This window comes from Syngnathus leptorhynchus, chromosome 4 (assembly GCF_054491065.1).
Source record: "Syngnathus leptorhynchus isolate UIUO chromosome 4, UIUO_Slep, whole genome shotgun sequence".
NCBI classification, from domain to species: Eukaryota; Metazoa; Chordata; class Actinopteri; order Syngnathiformes; family Syngnathidae; genus Syngnathus; species Syngnathus leptorhynchus.
The window spans coordinates 18,014,059-18,027,868 of record NC_141198.1 but is presented as its reverse complement, the minus strand read 5'-3'; the positions used below and the strand labels follow the sequence as shown (position 1 = coordinate 18,027,868).

The window sequence follows — 13,810 nt, the reverse complement described above, 5'->3', positions numbered from 1 at the left end:
TAAATACCAACAAATTGTCGAAAAATGAAAGAAAACAAGGGATCCTTTCATTTCAAAACATTGACTTATGCAGTGGAGTCTGATCACCGCCATCAATAATAATAATAATTCTTGAATCTATTTTGATTTCACGTAACCTTCACGTATGTTCTCTTCTAGCGCATTTGACGAGCAAGCATGGCACGAGAGATTATGCGCGTGTGGGTACAGGGAAGGGATCAACTGTGGCTTGGTCAGAACACCGGTCGGTGCTAATGTTGCGTAACAGGGTCACGTCGAGATCTTAAGGATCTTCTCGCAAAGCGCCGGCCTCATCCGCTCTTTAATCGGACTGCTCACGAGCTGCCGTGAGAGCCGCGTTGGCAGTTGTCGACAGTCACGTTAGCAACGTGTCAACTGTTTTCCAGCCGTGTCCAACTCAATGATGACAGCCCAGCTCAATTTATTTTCAAAACTTTGTTGGCTTCAATTTCTTTCTGGCACGGATGCCCAGGCGTGGTACAGTTGAGTTATCGTTCAACAGGCAACAAGAACCACCAGTGGAAAAATAAACACCGATACCCCTTCGATATGCTTTTTATAGGCCAAATTGGGGGGAGCAACCTGTAGATCAATAAAAAAATGGTGAATAGATAGGTCTCAAACAGCGAGTATGCAGGTGTATGTGTGTGTGTGTGTTTTATACAATACGATTCAGAACAAGGCAATACCTTGCTTTTTGTGTATGATACAATTCGATATCAAATTCAATACAATGTTGCAAAGTGATATTTTAATACAGACTTTTCTGTAAATAAACCTACACTAATTAAAGGTAACTACGAATAAATCTTTTGTTCTAAATCCAATTAAAATGTACTGATTCCAAAATGTAAAAAAAACAAAACCATTAAATTGCAAAAAGTTAAATGGACAATTACACAGAATTTTTTTGGGTGCCCCCCGTTGGCGCCTTTTGCAAGGATAAAGCAGTTTGGATAATGGATGTACTGTACCACTATAATTTATGTCGCCACTTTTGAATTGAGACTATACAGAACTTTACATCCGATTGTTCCTTTCAGTGATGAGTGGAAAGACAAAAAGAGAAGTCATGAGTCACCACCATCTGGTGTGTTTGCGTCTTTCTGCGGATGATTCAGTGCGTTGGGGCGCACGTGCATTTGCGTCGACTTCAACACTCACCTCCACAATGTCCGAGTTGGTCCTACTCTCGTGAGGCTCGTTGTACTCGGTGTATTTGAGCAGGACCTTGTCCATGTCTGTGCTGGCGTACTGGAACAGCTTGTTGGTGCTGTTGAAGATGATCAGGGCGATCTCGCAGTCGCACAGCACGCTCAGCTCGTAGGCTTTCTTCATTAAGCCAAACTTTCGCTTTGTAAATGTCACCTGGGGGGGGAGGGGGAGAAAATAATGATTAGTTTCTGTTCATAAATGCAAAAGGACAGATGCAACTCTTGTGCTCGTCATTTAATTATACTACAGTATTAAAAACAATCCCAAAAAAATCCTGGCTAGGACATCCAAAAAGGAACCCGGAACATTGATGATCTTTTTACCATTCAACTTAAAAGTGCCTTCGAGGAAAAGAGAAATCCGTTGATGTTTGAACAAACCCCCCGACTGATAATACAGTCCAACCACTAGAGCAGGAAAAAGAACAAAAAAAAAAAAGCTGCATTTTAAGGAACTGAAAATACGCTCGTCTCGGAAAAATAACGGCCAAGAAGATCCGTTAATGTTTGTACATCAAAGTACACAAAGGGACTTATGACAGATTCAAATGGCCCTTTTTTTTTTTTTCTTCTCCAAATCGCTCGCTTCTTCTGGGCTATTTAAAGAAATAAGATCCTGCCGACTACCCTCGGTCGAAAATAAAAAGTTAGTGTTGCCCAAGTAACTACCTTTCAATAAAAATAGCACCTACTCATATTAATACCAGCGCCATCAAAAAAAAGAAGAAAAAAAAGTATTTTGTAATGGGCTTTTCTTGTGGCATATCAAAAGTGGTCACATTAGATTTTTTTTAATAGAAGCTCTCCGTTGTTCAAAATGAGCAAAAACAAACTCTAAGAGATATAATTCAAGACATGACGAGGTCCCTTCCCTGGATGTTTTCTTCTGTATTGTTATTTACGTTGGAGATTTGCACTTTTTTTTAAAAATGCTGAACATTGCATCAGAGCTTCTCTCAGCTGCATTATTTGCCTATTCTCTTCCGACAAAATACAGAATTGAAAGCTCGCAAGGATAATAAAGACGCTCAAGTCTTCTTTCACGCTGCCCTTCACACTTTGAAAGCTGAAAGAAGAGCTAGGAATGACTTGGATATTGATAGATAGTTTTGTATTACACGCAAGCACGTCTCCCAGGATGCGTGGAGGAAACTGAATCTATCCCTCACCTCCACCCTTTCCTTCTTTCTCCCTCTACGTCGAGTTGGTAACCTTGCGTGAATCGCTCCGGATTCATTCCAAAAGGCTTTCTCGAGTAAATCGACTCGATTCACCAACGACGGGAAGAACATTCTCCCGTAGGCTCACAAATACCAAGCTGACATTTACGCCATCAGACTTAAATGTGAAACAATAAGATTCATTGCAGCGTCCCCCAAAATCCCTTGTGGGGCACGACGACGAGTTTTGGACGACAACACAAATGAGAAGACTCGTCCAACGTGAGGTCATCAACACCAAACACGAGGTGAATGATCAAGAGCTCCTGGAAGAGTGAAAAAAAAAACCCATCCTTTTTTCTCTTACCACCATTAGATTATAATTTCTAATCCTCTCAATATTTTTTTTTCATATCATCCCGAATTGGCTTTTTATCACCATCCAGGAGGCGAAGGAGTGATTGAACAATAACACCTAGATGGATTTCACACCACGCCCACACATCTCAATGTGACGCATGCAGTACAAGCTGCTATGTAGCATACATCCACGCAAACACGCTTGGTCCAACAAGCCATTCATCTGAAAGGAATCGTTTGCTGAAAAAATACAATTCACCGGAGACTAATAATAGATAGACTGTGAATTTTTGACAGTGTCAATCAAAAGTCAAACTTTTTAGCGGCACACTTCTTGAGTCTCATTAGATTTTGCAGGTGTACCCAAAGGCAAGTGTATAAAATGACTTTTTATTTTTTATTTTTATTAAATACCCCGTCAAGTCCTTTCATCTTCTTCCTGTCATCTTTATTCATATACGTATGTTTGTCTGTGAAACGGCAATTATACGTCAAATGAGCATCGATTTGCTCTGCATAAAATGACATGTCACATTTCCGCTGGCAAACGACGAGCGAGGCGGCCCGGGCGGGATAAACACACAACAAGGTGGAGAGGCGGCGGCAGATTCCACGCCACATGGGTGAGAGAGGAGACGGTGGGGAGGGGGCGGCCGGGGGAGCACAGGAAGCACATTTGTATGCATTTCCTCTCATAACAGGAAGAGGCCAGTGGCTTCCCCTTCACAATGGCTTCGCTTCTGCTTCCCACCTCCTGCTTGCTTCCCCGGGGGAGGCATAGGAGGAGTGGAGAGACAGGCACCTTAAAACTACTTGTTAGCAAAGCAAAACGTGGCGCGCGCACACACACACACACACACACACACACACACATGCATGTCAGTCCGTTTTGGTTTTGTCCTGAGACAAACACTTCATCCATTGTCAGGGGCCAAGCAGGAAGACACCAGCTTACGCAAAAGGAATACAAGAAGTGCAGGACCTGTTTCTGAACTCTGCCTCAAAGCCAAGGGGAACATTTAAGAGGGCCATTTTCACAAAAGGGGCTTTGTCACTCCTATAATATATGCCGTGCTCTTCTCTCTCTTCAAAACGCCACTGATCGGATTTTTTTCAATGCAAAGAGGCACCGGACTGAAAATGGTCCTCCCCCCCTCCCCCCTTCGTTGAGTCTGAAGCAAGATGCGCCGAATGAAGTGTCGGCGTTGAGTATTTAAAAGCTTCGTGCATTATGGGAACCCTGCTAATACTTCCCTCTTTTGAAATATTGCTGTCAAAAAGGTTGCGAGTAACCATCATGACAGAACTAGTCATTTACTGTCAACTTTTCTCCGCGCGCCCAATGCATTCTCAATTCTACAAGGACTACATTTCCACATCTGCTGTGAGAACGTCACATTCATTGGAATTTTCACACATTCAACTCCATAACCATCATGCGCTCGCTCAGGTGTGACGGGGAAAATGACGCGTGGGAAAGACGACAAAGAAAGTTGAGCAGTCCAAAGAGGAGTAAAACAATGAGGCGAGAGCTCGGTAAGCACTTTACAGGTGGGGGTCTTGCCGTGCCGACCAGATGACAGAGCCAAGGTGACGCTCACAAAAGGGAAGTTGCTAGGTGGGAATGAGGGAATTAAAGGGGTGACAAAAACATACCCTGCGGGTCTCATTATTTCCCTGCTGTTAATTTCACCAGCACATGTTCTCACCCTGGCACCATTGATTGGATTAAAGCTTTGTCAGAAGGGGGGGGGGGGGGGGGGGGATAAATAAAAGATTTTTCTTTTTTTTATTTCCTTTTCCTCTCCATGTGCCTAAAGGCATCACTGTGCATCTTCCATGTGTTGTTTGGGGTGGGAAAGCTCGGAGATGGGAGTTATTTCCCTTCCTGACACTGATGACCTGCTCCATCTTTAACCTTTGGCCTCGCATCCTCCTCGGAACCCTAATGTCTCCATGGCAAGACACACACACACACGAATGCGCAAACAAGTCGCCCTGAATTTTGCCCTCCGAGCACACTAGAGAGGCTCCACTAATTAAGGGCAATTGCAGTAAATGACTTGCTCCCCAGACTAGCTCAACTGAGATACAGGAGGCTGTTTATACTTTGCAACATTGAACCAGTCAATATATAATGATTTTTTTTGTACTAGATGACGCAGTTAAAATTCTTTTACATTTTTAAAAAATAGAACATTTTGCCAATTTTCTTCTAACTTTTTAAAAAAAAATCTTTTTAAAAATTGGACAAAAAATCTTTTAAACATTTAAAAAAATGTATTTAAATAAAAAAGTAATTAACAGTCAAATTCAATAAAATGTGACTTATTTGCTGTACTAGTTTGTTTCCCTTAATGTGGAGTGATATGCCCTTACAAAAATGTTCATTTTTGATTGACACTGTCAAATTGGTCAAAGGGTCATAATGTTGCCTGATGGTTGTTTTTAAAAGCGGGCTCCAATTAAATTCACCTTTGATCAAAACGTCGAACTGAATTATTTGCAATGTGTCAACTCTATATACACACACACACACACACACACACACACACACACACACACACACACACACACACACACACACCTGTGGTTGTATATTACAAGTGAGCGCGTCTGCTTCCCGTGTGCCGCCCGTCCGTCCGTCCGTCCGTCCGTCCATGAGGGGTTCTTTTTATGTGCCTGAGGGTCTGAGTGGTCAGGAGGCTGAGAGCCAGCCAGGCCTCACACACTGCTGTCCACTGTCCAAAGCTTCGGGCAGCCAGTCAACAACAGGGAGGCCTGGCTCTTCTGCCTCGGCCCTGGGGAAGTGTTTGGGGGGCCCGGGGGGGTGGCGGCCCAAAGTGGCCGCCCAGGGTGAGTGGCCCTGTGCCCAGAACCATACTGCCGCTGATGAGGGGCAATGTGGGTGGGATGGTGAGGATGGTAGCGAAGCTGATTTTTTGGGGCCCTACAGCAGAGGTTTTTGGTGACATGTACATTATCCATCCATCTTTATTCTTGCTGTAGTCATTTAGCGTTTACTCATTTGTCTATCTCTTCAAATGATCTCCCTCTCTGTCCATTTCAAAAACTCGCTGGGTACCTTCATTTCAGAACTATTTGGACTACTGACTCATAAGGTCAAATTTATTCTCTTGTCTAATTCAAGTCTGCAGTTGATATCAAGCATTTTATCCATCTCCTCTTATCTTTATTATGATGATGTGTTTCTTTGAAACTATGTGAAGAATGCGAGGTTGAAAGCAGCTGGATACAAACACCTCTTTTGTTTATTTGGTTTGGGCCGGGTGGCATTTTCTCAAAAAGGAAGTGAAAACATGCAAAATTCAACTTCTGTTTTTTTTTTCCTTTTAAGAAGCTCGGACTTTCTGCTCTGTCTTGTGATGCTGTCTAATGCAGTGATGTCATACACGCCATAAATGGGAAGACTAAAGTGCCGCGCTGATCACGTGACAACGCCTTTTCATGAAATCATTCCATTTTGACAACAAAATCCAGCTGTTTATTGACTACTCTACTTTCCCTGAAGCTTTTCTCCTCTGCCGTTCCGTTTGGTTTCTCTCTGTAAGCAAAGCCCGGATATCGCAGGCATCGATTCCCCTCAGGTGTCCTTCCTGTCTCCCTCTTTCCCTCCTTATCCTCAGGAGCCGGATGGCCTGGCGCATGTGGCTGAGTCTAAGGTGAGAGAAGGGCTGAGATAACAGCGAGGAGGAAGCCAGGGTGCCGCCGCCACCGCAACACGATAGCTCCAGTCCTCGTTGGGAACTCGGTGACCTCTCTGGCTGCTTCGGTCGCTCGATGACGATGACAAAGTGATGCCGCTCGGCGCTCGCTTCGCCTCCTTTTCCAAAGAGCCAGCGGATGCTGTGTCACAACCAGTAGAATTACTGGAAGCTTGTTTTTTTTTATCTCAGGTGCACCCACTGTCATACTAGTTAGTTGGAATGTCATTTATAGAGACCAGTCACGACACGGGTCAAAAGGACTCCTCCAACATTGACAAATCTCTTCCATTTTATTTTTACACCAAATGACTCTGCGGATGACTTAACCGGATACAAAGAAGAACTGAAGAAAGCGTTACTGTGTCACACTTATGTCAGAGAATTGGGAGAAAAAAAAAATGGCCTGAAGCTGATCAGTGTGTGTGTGTGTTTTTGACCTGTGATCCAAGGGCCACGCTAGATGCGTATGGATCCAATTTGAAACGTCGGCAAGCTGAAAAAGTGTCAGTGGTCAGTTGGAGCGCAGGAAGTGATCGATTGAGTGCCTCCAGGGCAGCGATGGAGGAGCGCTCGCTTTGTCTTTGCTTTTACAACCGCGGGCGGACCTCAGAGAGGGCCAGGAAGTCACAAAATCCAATTTTTGAACAATCGCACGCTGAGGCTTCCGCAACGATTTAAAGAAAGTTAAGAAATAACATGGGCTCAATCGGAAAAACCCACACAAAATTTGTCTCTTGCTCTTTCTCTTTGCGTCACGTTGGCTTTCTCCCAGCCAGAATGAGTTTTGAGAATATTCCACCCGCCCAGATTGCCTCAACGCCGGCTGGTGAAGGGAAGGAAACGCGCCTTGTCATTAGAAGGCAGGAACACTTCACCCCCAAAGCAATAACTCTGCTCTGCCGGCATCGCACTCCCCATTTGATATTGCTGGCAATCCCGAAAGATTTTCATTGTTGAGGGTAGTGTGTGGGGGTGTAGGGTGTAGGGTGTCCCCCCCCCCCCCCCACCCTCATCCATCCTCCCATTCCCCAGAGACATACCTGTCTGTTGCGTTCATCCATAATCCGCGTGATCTGAATCTTTTTCCTCCCCATCGTCCCCGTCGCTTTCTGTCTCTCCTCTTCCCAAAGAACTTCACTCTTTTCTTCTTTCCTCTTCTTTCTTTCTTTCTCTCTCTCTCTCTCTCGTTCTTTCTCACTCACTCGCTCGCTCGCTCTTTCTCGCCGGCTTTCTATTTGTTCCAATCAACTCAAAGATCCCAGCATCTGTACCTGCAAGAAAGAGAAAGAAGAGAGGGAGGGGGGAGCGGATGAGCATTCAATGAAATGAAATATGGCAAAATGAAAAAAAAAAGATATGAAAGTGGCATCATGGCAGCCACTAGGGAGGGCGAAGAAAGACAAAGAATCTGTCAACAATGTTGTGAGAGTGGCTGTGTTTTTCACTGTCGATATCATGCAAATCACTTTTTGCTTCTTTTGGTCTCGCTCTCTCTCTCTGCCGGCACAGGCTACGAGAGGAGACAGCGCTGTCAGGATCTCGCCTCGTTCACAGAGAGTTTGACAGTGTTTTGGAAGTGCCGCTAACTTAAACGCTCTAATCACCAGCGCTGTAACATTAGCTGCAGACTGAGCAAAGCTTTTTACTTCCTCCTGTAAAAGTTCACTGTACTGACAGTAAAAGCGGCATCAGGCTTTACCCTGCTTCAAATTGTCACATGAAAGAAGTTGATGTGTTTTCTAAACATGTTAAAGGTTATTCTGGGTGAGGCACATTTTTTTTTTTTTTTTTTTAAATCTGTTGACTTGGATTTTTTAAAACAAATGATAATGAGCGGTTGCTATGCTAGTAGCTGCTATGCTAGCAACCCATAAAAACATTTTAGTGAAACAATACACTTATCGGTGGAATTCAGATGGAGAACTGAACTCTACTTTTCCCCTTTCTGGCTCAAGAAAAAAGGCAAAATAAGACAAATACTTCATCATGTTAGGGAAACAGCATTCAAACAAAATGGCGGACTTGTTCTTGGTTAAAAGCCGCCGAGCTGGACTTTATGTTGCGCGCGCCCCAAAAACTTTGCGTGACTGTACATGTGTGTGTTCTTTATTTGAGCTTGGCTAAGCCCGATCTTGAGCGCATCTCTCTGGAGGTGCTTAAGTAGGCCAACCCAATCTATCTGAGGGAGGAGCACAAGAACTGTTGTTGTGTTTTCTTTTGACAGTAGAGGTGATAACGTCCCTCGTTATGCAAATGAGCATCCCATTATTTAAGCTCAGTGCAATGCAGGGAAGCTGTCAGCGCCATCACATCAAAATAAAAAAATAAAAATCCTCCATCTACCCGGCCTTTTTTCTCCATCTTCGCTTTCTTCTCTCCTTTCTGAACCAGATTTCCGGCACCTGGCAGCACGAGCATCAGACATTGATGTGTGAGACGACACGGCTTCACCAAAAGACATGACAGTCTCTCTCTCTATCACTTTTTCTCTCATGCACCCTTGCTCTCTTCCACGTTTGTCTCACATTCTCTCCTTTGCACGCGCACACACACTGTACTGCACTTCCTTTACCCCCACCCAGCTCTTTTCTCCTCATCTCCCCCCTCCCCTAACCCGACTCCATGTATTTATTGAGTAACATGCATGAGAAAGCAGAAGAATGCTTTAAACCCCCGAGGTGAACACAGCACACGGCTACGCACTTGACCTCTTTTTTTTTTCCAACTAGTAGGACATTGATAATGAAAGTATGCAATAGGGACATTCGGCGAGGCCCGCGCGCACGCCGGCGACACGGCTTTACACGCAACATAAAACGCTGCAGTTTGCAGAAAGATACCAGTGTTTATGATGTGTGCTCACTGATGGGAGATAAGCAGGTCACCAGAAATATAAAACTGCAAGTCACAAGTACAAGAACATACAGTGGATATCTATTTGACGTATAAATAGCAAAAGACAGTTTTTTTTTGAATATTTAAAAAAATAAATACATTCGGATCTCAAAATTCTTTATCAAACCAAAGTTTGGATCCCTGGTTGGAAAAACATGCAGTGTACTTGATGAAGTGTCTTGCAGGTAGAGTTCAGTGAACAACATTAGTTTAAAACAAAAAAAACTTGACATGTGATTGTCTGCAACCCTCAAACGGGAAAAACGGGATGTAGATACAAGGCATATTTGGCAGTTGGGAAAACAATAATAAGATCTAAAATAACTCTGCCAGTTCTAAGGAAGCGATCCAGAACATTTTTGTGCAAACACGCCCATCGTTAAAGACAGAGAAAACCAAAACACAAAGCGATGCCCTCTAGAAGGAAACAAAGAGGGATGTTGTCAGACAAACAGGGATTACAAGCCAACTAAGATGCTTGGCACAAGAAAACCAGACGGGCGTATCAATCAAGCCAGCAGCGTACCTCAATCACGGGCTGACAGCATCATCCCCTCCCTCCCTCCCCTCCCCTGCCCTGCCTTTGTAGTCAACACTCGCCAGCTCGGGCAGGGCTCCAAAAAGCCAGGGGTTACTTGACTGATCCTTGCCTCCTGGCCTCTACCACCTCCTCCTCAATCCTCCCAAAGCACTCGTGAGCAGAGCTGAACCTCTCAATGTCAACACCCGCTGGGGCAACACCTTGGGCCTCACGTAACATTAAGACAAAGCCCGTGTCCTGAACATTTAATCCCTACTTTTGGCTTCCAGTGCTAACCATGCGCCACTCCCCCGAGGAGAAACCAACCGTGTGAGCGCTCCCCTTCAATCCCAACCATCACCACCTCCTCCTCCTTTCATCCCCTCGCATCTTCACCACCTTTTACTCCTCCTACACATCACCGCAAGCCCCCCTCCCTCCTTTTCCTCACACCTGCCCCCGTCCCACACGAGTGCCAGGTCGCTTCTGGATATACATAGGCACATTGCCCCACCAATGGCATCTCCTCCTCCGCCTCCCCTCGTGGCGATCAGTTAACAGATTACCAAGTGACTCGCTGAATCCAATTTGGCCCGTTGGAAGCCAAGGAGGGGAACTGCGGTGGAAACAAACGCCGCTTAGTGAGCGCGGTCACGTGGCGTGCGGCAGTAATCCTCCAGAGGAATTTTTCACAAGCGACCTCTGACCTGCTGAGGGCAAGTGAGGTGAGGAAAGGCCGCAAAAAATAGACCTTAAGGCACAGAAGCTATCTGAGATGCATTGGAAGGAGGCCGCCGCTCATGTCAAAAGTAGGAAGCCAGAAGGACAACAGTTGCTCCTCTGGCTTGTTTAATATCACGGCGCCGGGGGCTCGGACGGGTGACACGAGAAGGGGTTGGCCGACGGAGAGACAAACGTGGAGATACGTACATAGGAGAAGGAAATAGAGTGAGGCAAAAGCGAGGGATCTTTTGAACAGGCGCCGGGCCTCTCCAGGGGGAAGGGGAAGCGCTGTAGCCATGACCCTCCCATCTGTTAAGCAGACGGACAGAGAGACCGAACCAGAGAGCGAGAGAGATGAAGGTTGGGGGAGGATGGGAGAACGGGAGAGAGAAATTCAGCACATAGATCTAATGAGCGCTCCTTCTCTCGCCGTCTCCGAAGTGGGAGCTGAGAGGACGATGAGAACACCGACACTCCAGTGTGCACCGCAAGGCTCGATTCTAGGTCACCTCTCTCCCAAGCGTTTAGTCGCTCAAAACTAATACACACATTCTAATAGACAGTCTGGGGGATGCCTGTTAAGATGGACCGAGTCTGGGCTTATGCAATAGCGTTGCCGTGTCGCTCCACCGTCGTCGGTCTAGTATGAAGTTAAAACTTGCTCTAAAGAAGAGAAGCTAAAGACGCATTGCAATCATCCACCGGATTTATTTCTACATTCAGAGAATCGCGCGGAGGGAAAATGTTGAAACCGAAAGTGACACTTCTGTATCACGCAACGTGTTTTCAAAAATCTGCTGAGTTGGGTATTCTCAAATCCAAATTCTCTCCAGGTTCTATACAGTGTGGAGCAAATTGGGTAAGGTGATTTATCATGACAGGATTTGTGATGTTTTTCAAAGAATCCCCACCTCGGGCGTATGGACTCATGCGTATCATATCGTACATCTGCAATGCATTTGCTAATAGTATGTGTCCTGAAATATATACCTAAGTCTATCTCAATATAAATACCTATTTGTATATATTACCAGTAACCTCTTACCCTCTGAGGAACTGTGGTTATGAGGATTTGAAATAACATACTACACTACGGTAAGTCAACCTTTGTAGGTGGATGGTAGGTACATTCAATAAACATGCTCTCTTTTTAAATAAACTCATTTCCTTGAAGGGGGGGAAGGTGCTTTTATATCATTTTCCAAAAGGAATGGGAATGTTCTGCCGAACGTTCTTATTTTTCTTTTACGGCTTTTCCTCTTTTTGTCTGTTGTATCTCTCGTCTGCCAGTTTACATGTGGATTTGGTTGTAGAATAAGCGGCGCACTTGGCACACGTGGCGCCTCCGAGGATTGATGGAGACGGCAGAAATGAGTGGATCCAGCGAGTCAACGGCCACGCCATGCAGCATGGGAGAGAGAGAGAGAAGGAAAAATGTGCGCCGGCCGGGTCTCATTGTGCCTCTAATGTCATTAGCGGCGGTGACTCGTCTATGTGGGACGTAGCGTTTGCCGTCTGTCACGGCGAGATAGGTACGGTGACGAATGGCTAGCGCTACTACTTCTACCTCCTCCGTTTTCCCTAATGTCTATATCTTCTCCGAGTGACCCAAAGCTGGGTGGTAGCCCACGCGTAGGTGGGCCTCGTGTGGCTTTGAATTGCAGCAGATATTAGGGCTAATTTAGCATGTTAGCGGCTAAAGAGATTACCAACATGTACACCCGGGGATTAGCGTGATAGCGGCGGATCATCTCATAATGTGTTCATTCTCCTCAGAGAAGGTTTGAGTTAAACCAACCTGAATTGGAATGTTTGTGTATGCGCCTTGTAAAATATTGGAATATATTCCTGCTTGTCTCTTCCTATTAGCTCATGATCTATTCTGATCATTAGCAAGACAGCAAGGGTTTCATGCACATCCAATTGTCAATCTCCATGTACCTTAGAAGTGAGATGACTGTCTATTGAAAATGACTTTTATTTACATAGTCTTACTCTCCTAACTGGGACTGACATCACGGTTGGAAGAAAAAAAAAAAAAAAAACCACCATCAAAAGTATCTTCTCGAGTGCTGAACTCTCCTCGACACCTCCGGCTCAAGAAGTTGTTCAACTCAAGTTAACTTGAAATTGAATTGATTGTCATCCTAATGAGACTCTTCCAGCAACGTTTCCCTTCTTGTGCCTCACTCTGTCAAAGCCAAAAAGGGTCTTAGAGGCCAGAAAGACAGGAAAGATCATGGAAGGATGTGACATCAGCAGCCCAAGACAATCAAAGTTGTTTCCTTTCTTAAATCTCTTCAAACCAAAACCTAAAGACATGTACGCTTCCTCACATAAGTTACAGAAGCAGTGTGAATGCAGATTATTACTGCACATGTTGACTTCCCCATAAACTTTATTTTAAGCAATTTGCTAAAAATATTTCCATGAAGCAACTGCAGGCTATTGTGAAAACACATCCATGGAATCTCGACGCAAACAAAGCAATTCTGGTTTTTTTTTTTTTTCCTATGGTCCATAAATAGAACACTTACAAGGAAGTACAAGATAAAAAAGATCAGACGTATTTGGAGTCACTTGAATGAAGAGTGAGATCACAGCTTGTGACCTAACAATTATCAGGAAAAATGAGTATTCAAACTTCTGGGTGGGGAAACCTACAATCTTGACCGTCATGTGTGGCCGAAAAGAGTATTTGATATGGCTGGCCACACAATTTCAAACCCCAGTTAAAAAAAAATCACCATCCACATGAACTCATTCACTGTCATTGACGCATATAGACGTCAAATTTGCATTTGATCTTTGACGTCTAGATGCGTCAATGGCAGCGAATGACTCAATCCGGTCAATTCAAACTTATCTCAGTGGACTTTCAATTCAAACCTCCTTGCCGTGTGACATTCTTGAATTGCTTGCCCTTATAAGTGAATTCATTTTTTCGTGATACGTGGAGAGTTTGGAAATGCGAGCCTTCAGGTGGGCAGCTGCACATCTCACTCAGCAGCAACAAACAGTAGTCGACAAGAGTCGCCGTGTAGACAGGTAAGTCGTCCGTCAGAGAGACAGGTGAGAGCCATCTTTCCATAGAGCCTATTGCTGACTTCCCCAAGGACGCGGTGACTTGACACAATGCGTCAGCTCCCTCTCTGAAAGCAGGCCAAGGGCTGTAAAAGCCACAGCTGC

The 13,810-nt window shown here is 44.8% G+C and overlaps 1 protein-coding gene across 8 annotated transcripts in view; it reads right to left on the bottom strand.

Annotated features, from left to right (window-relative positions):
* mef2cb (myocyte enhancer factor 2cb) overlaps nucleotides 1-13,810 on the bottom strand; it is a 139,889-nt gene that overhangs the window by 20,863 nt on the left and 105,216 nt on the right. For all 8 annotated transcript variants that reach the window (XM_085909400.1, XM_085909392.1, XM_085909398.1 and 5 more), the window contains 2 exons: nucleotides 7,524-7,754; nucleotides 1,186-1,389 (listed from right to left, as the gene is read on the bottom strand). In XM_085909400.1, coding sequence (XP_085765526.1) covers nucleotides 1,186-1,389; nucleotides 7,524-7,577 — 258 coding nt within the window. In that variant the 5' untranslated portion in view covers nucleotides 7,578-7,754. The remainder of the gene's footprint in view (nucleotides 1-1,185; nucleotides 1,390-7,523; nucleotides 7,755-13,810) is intronic.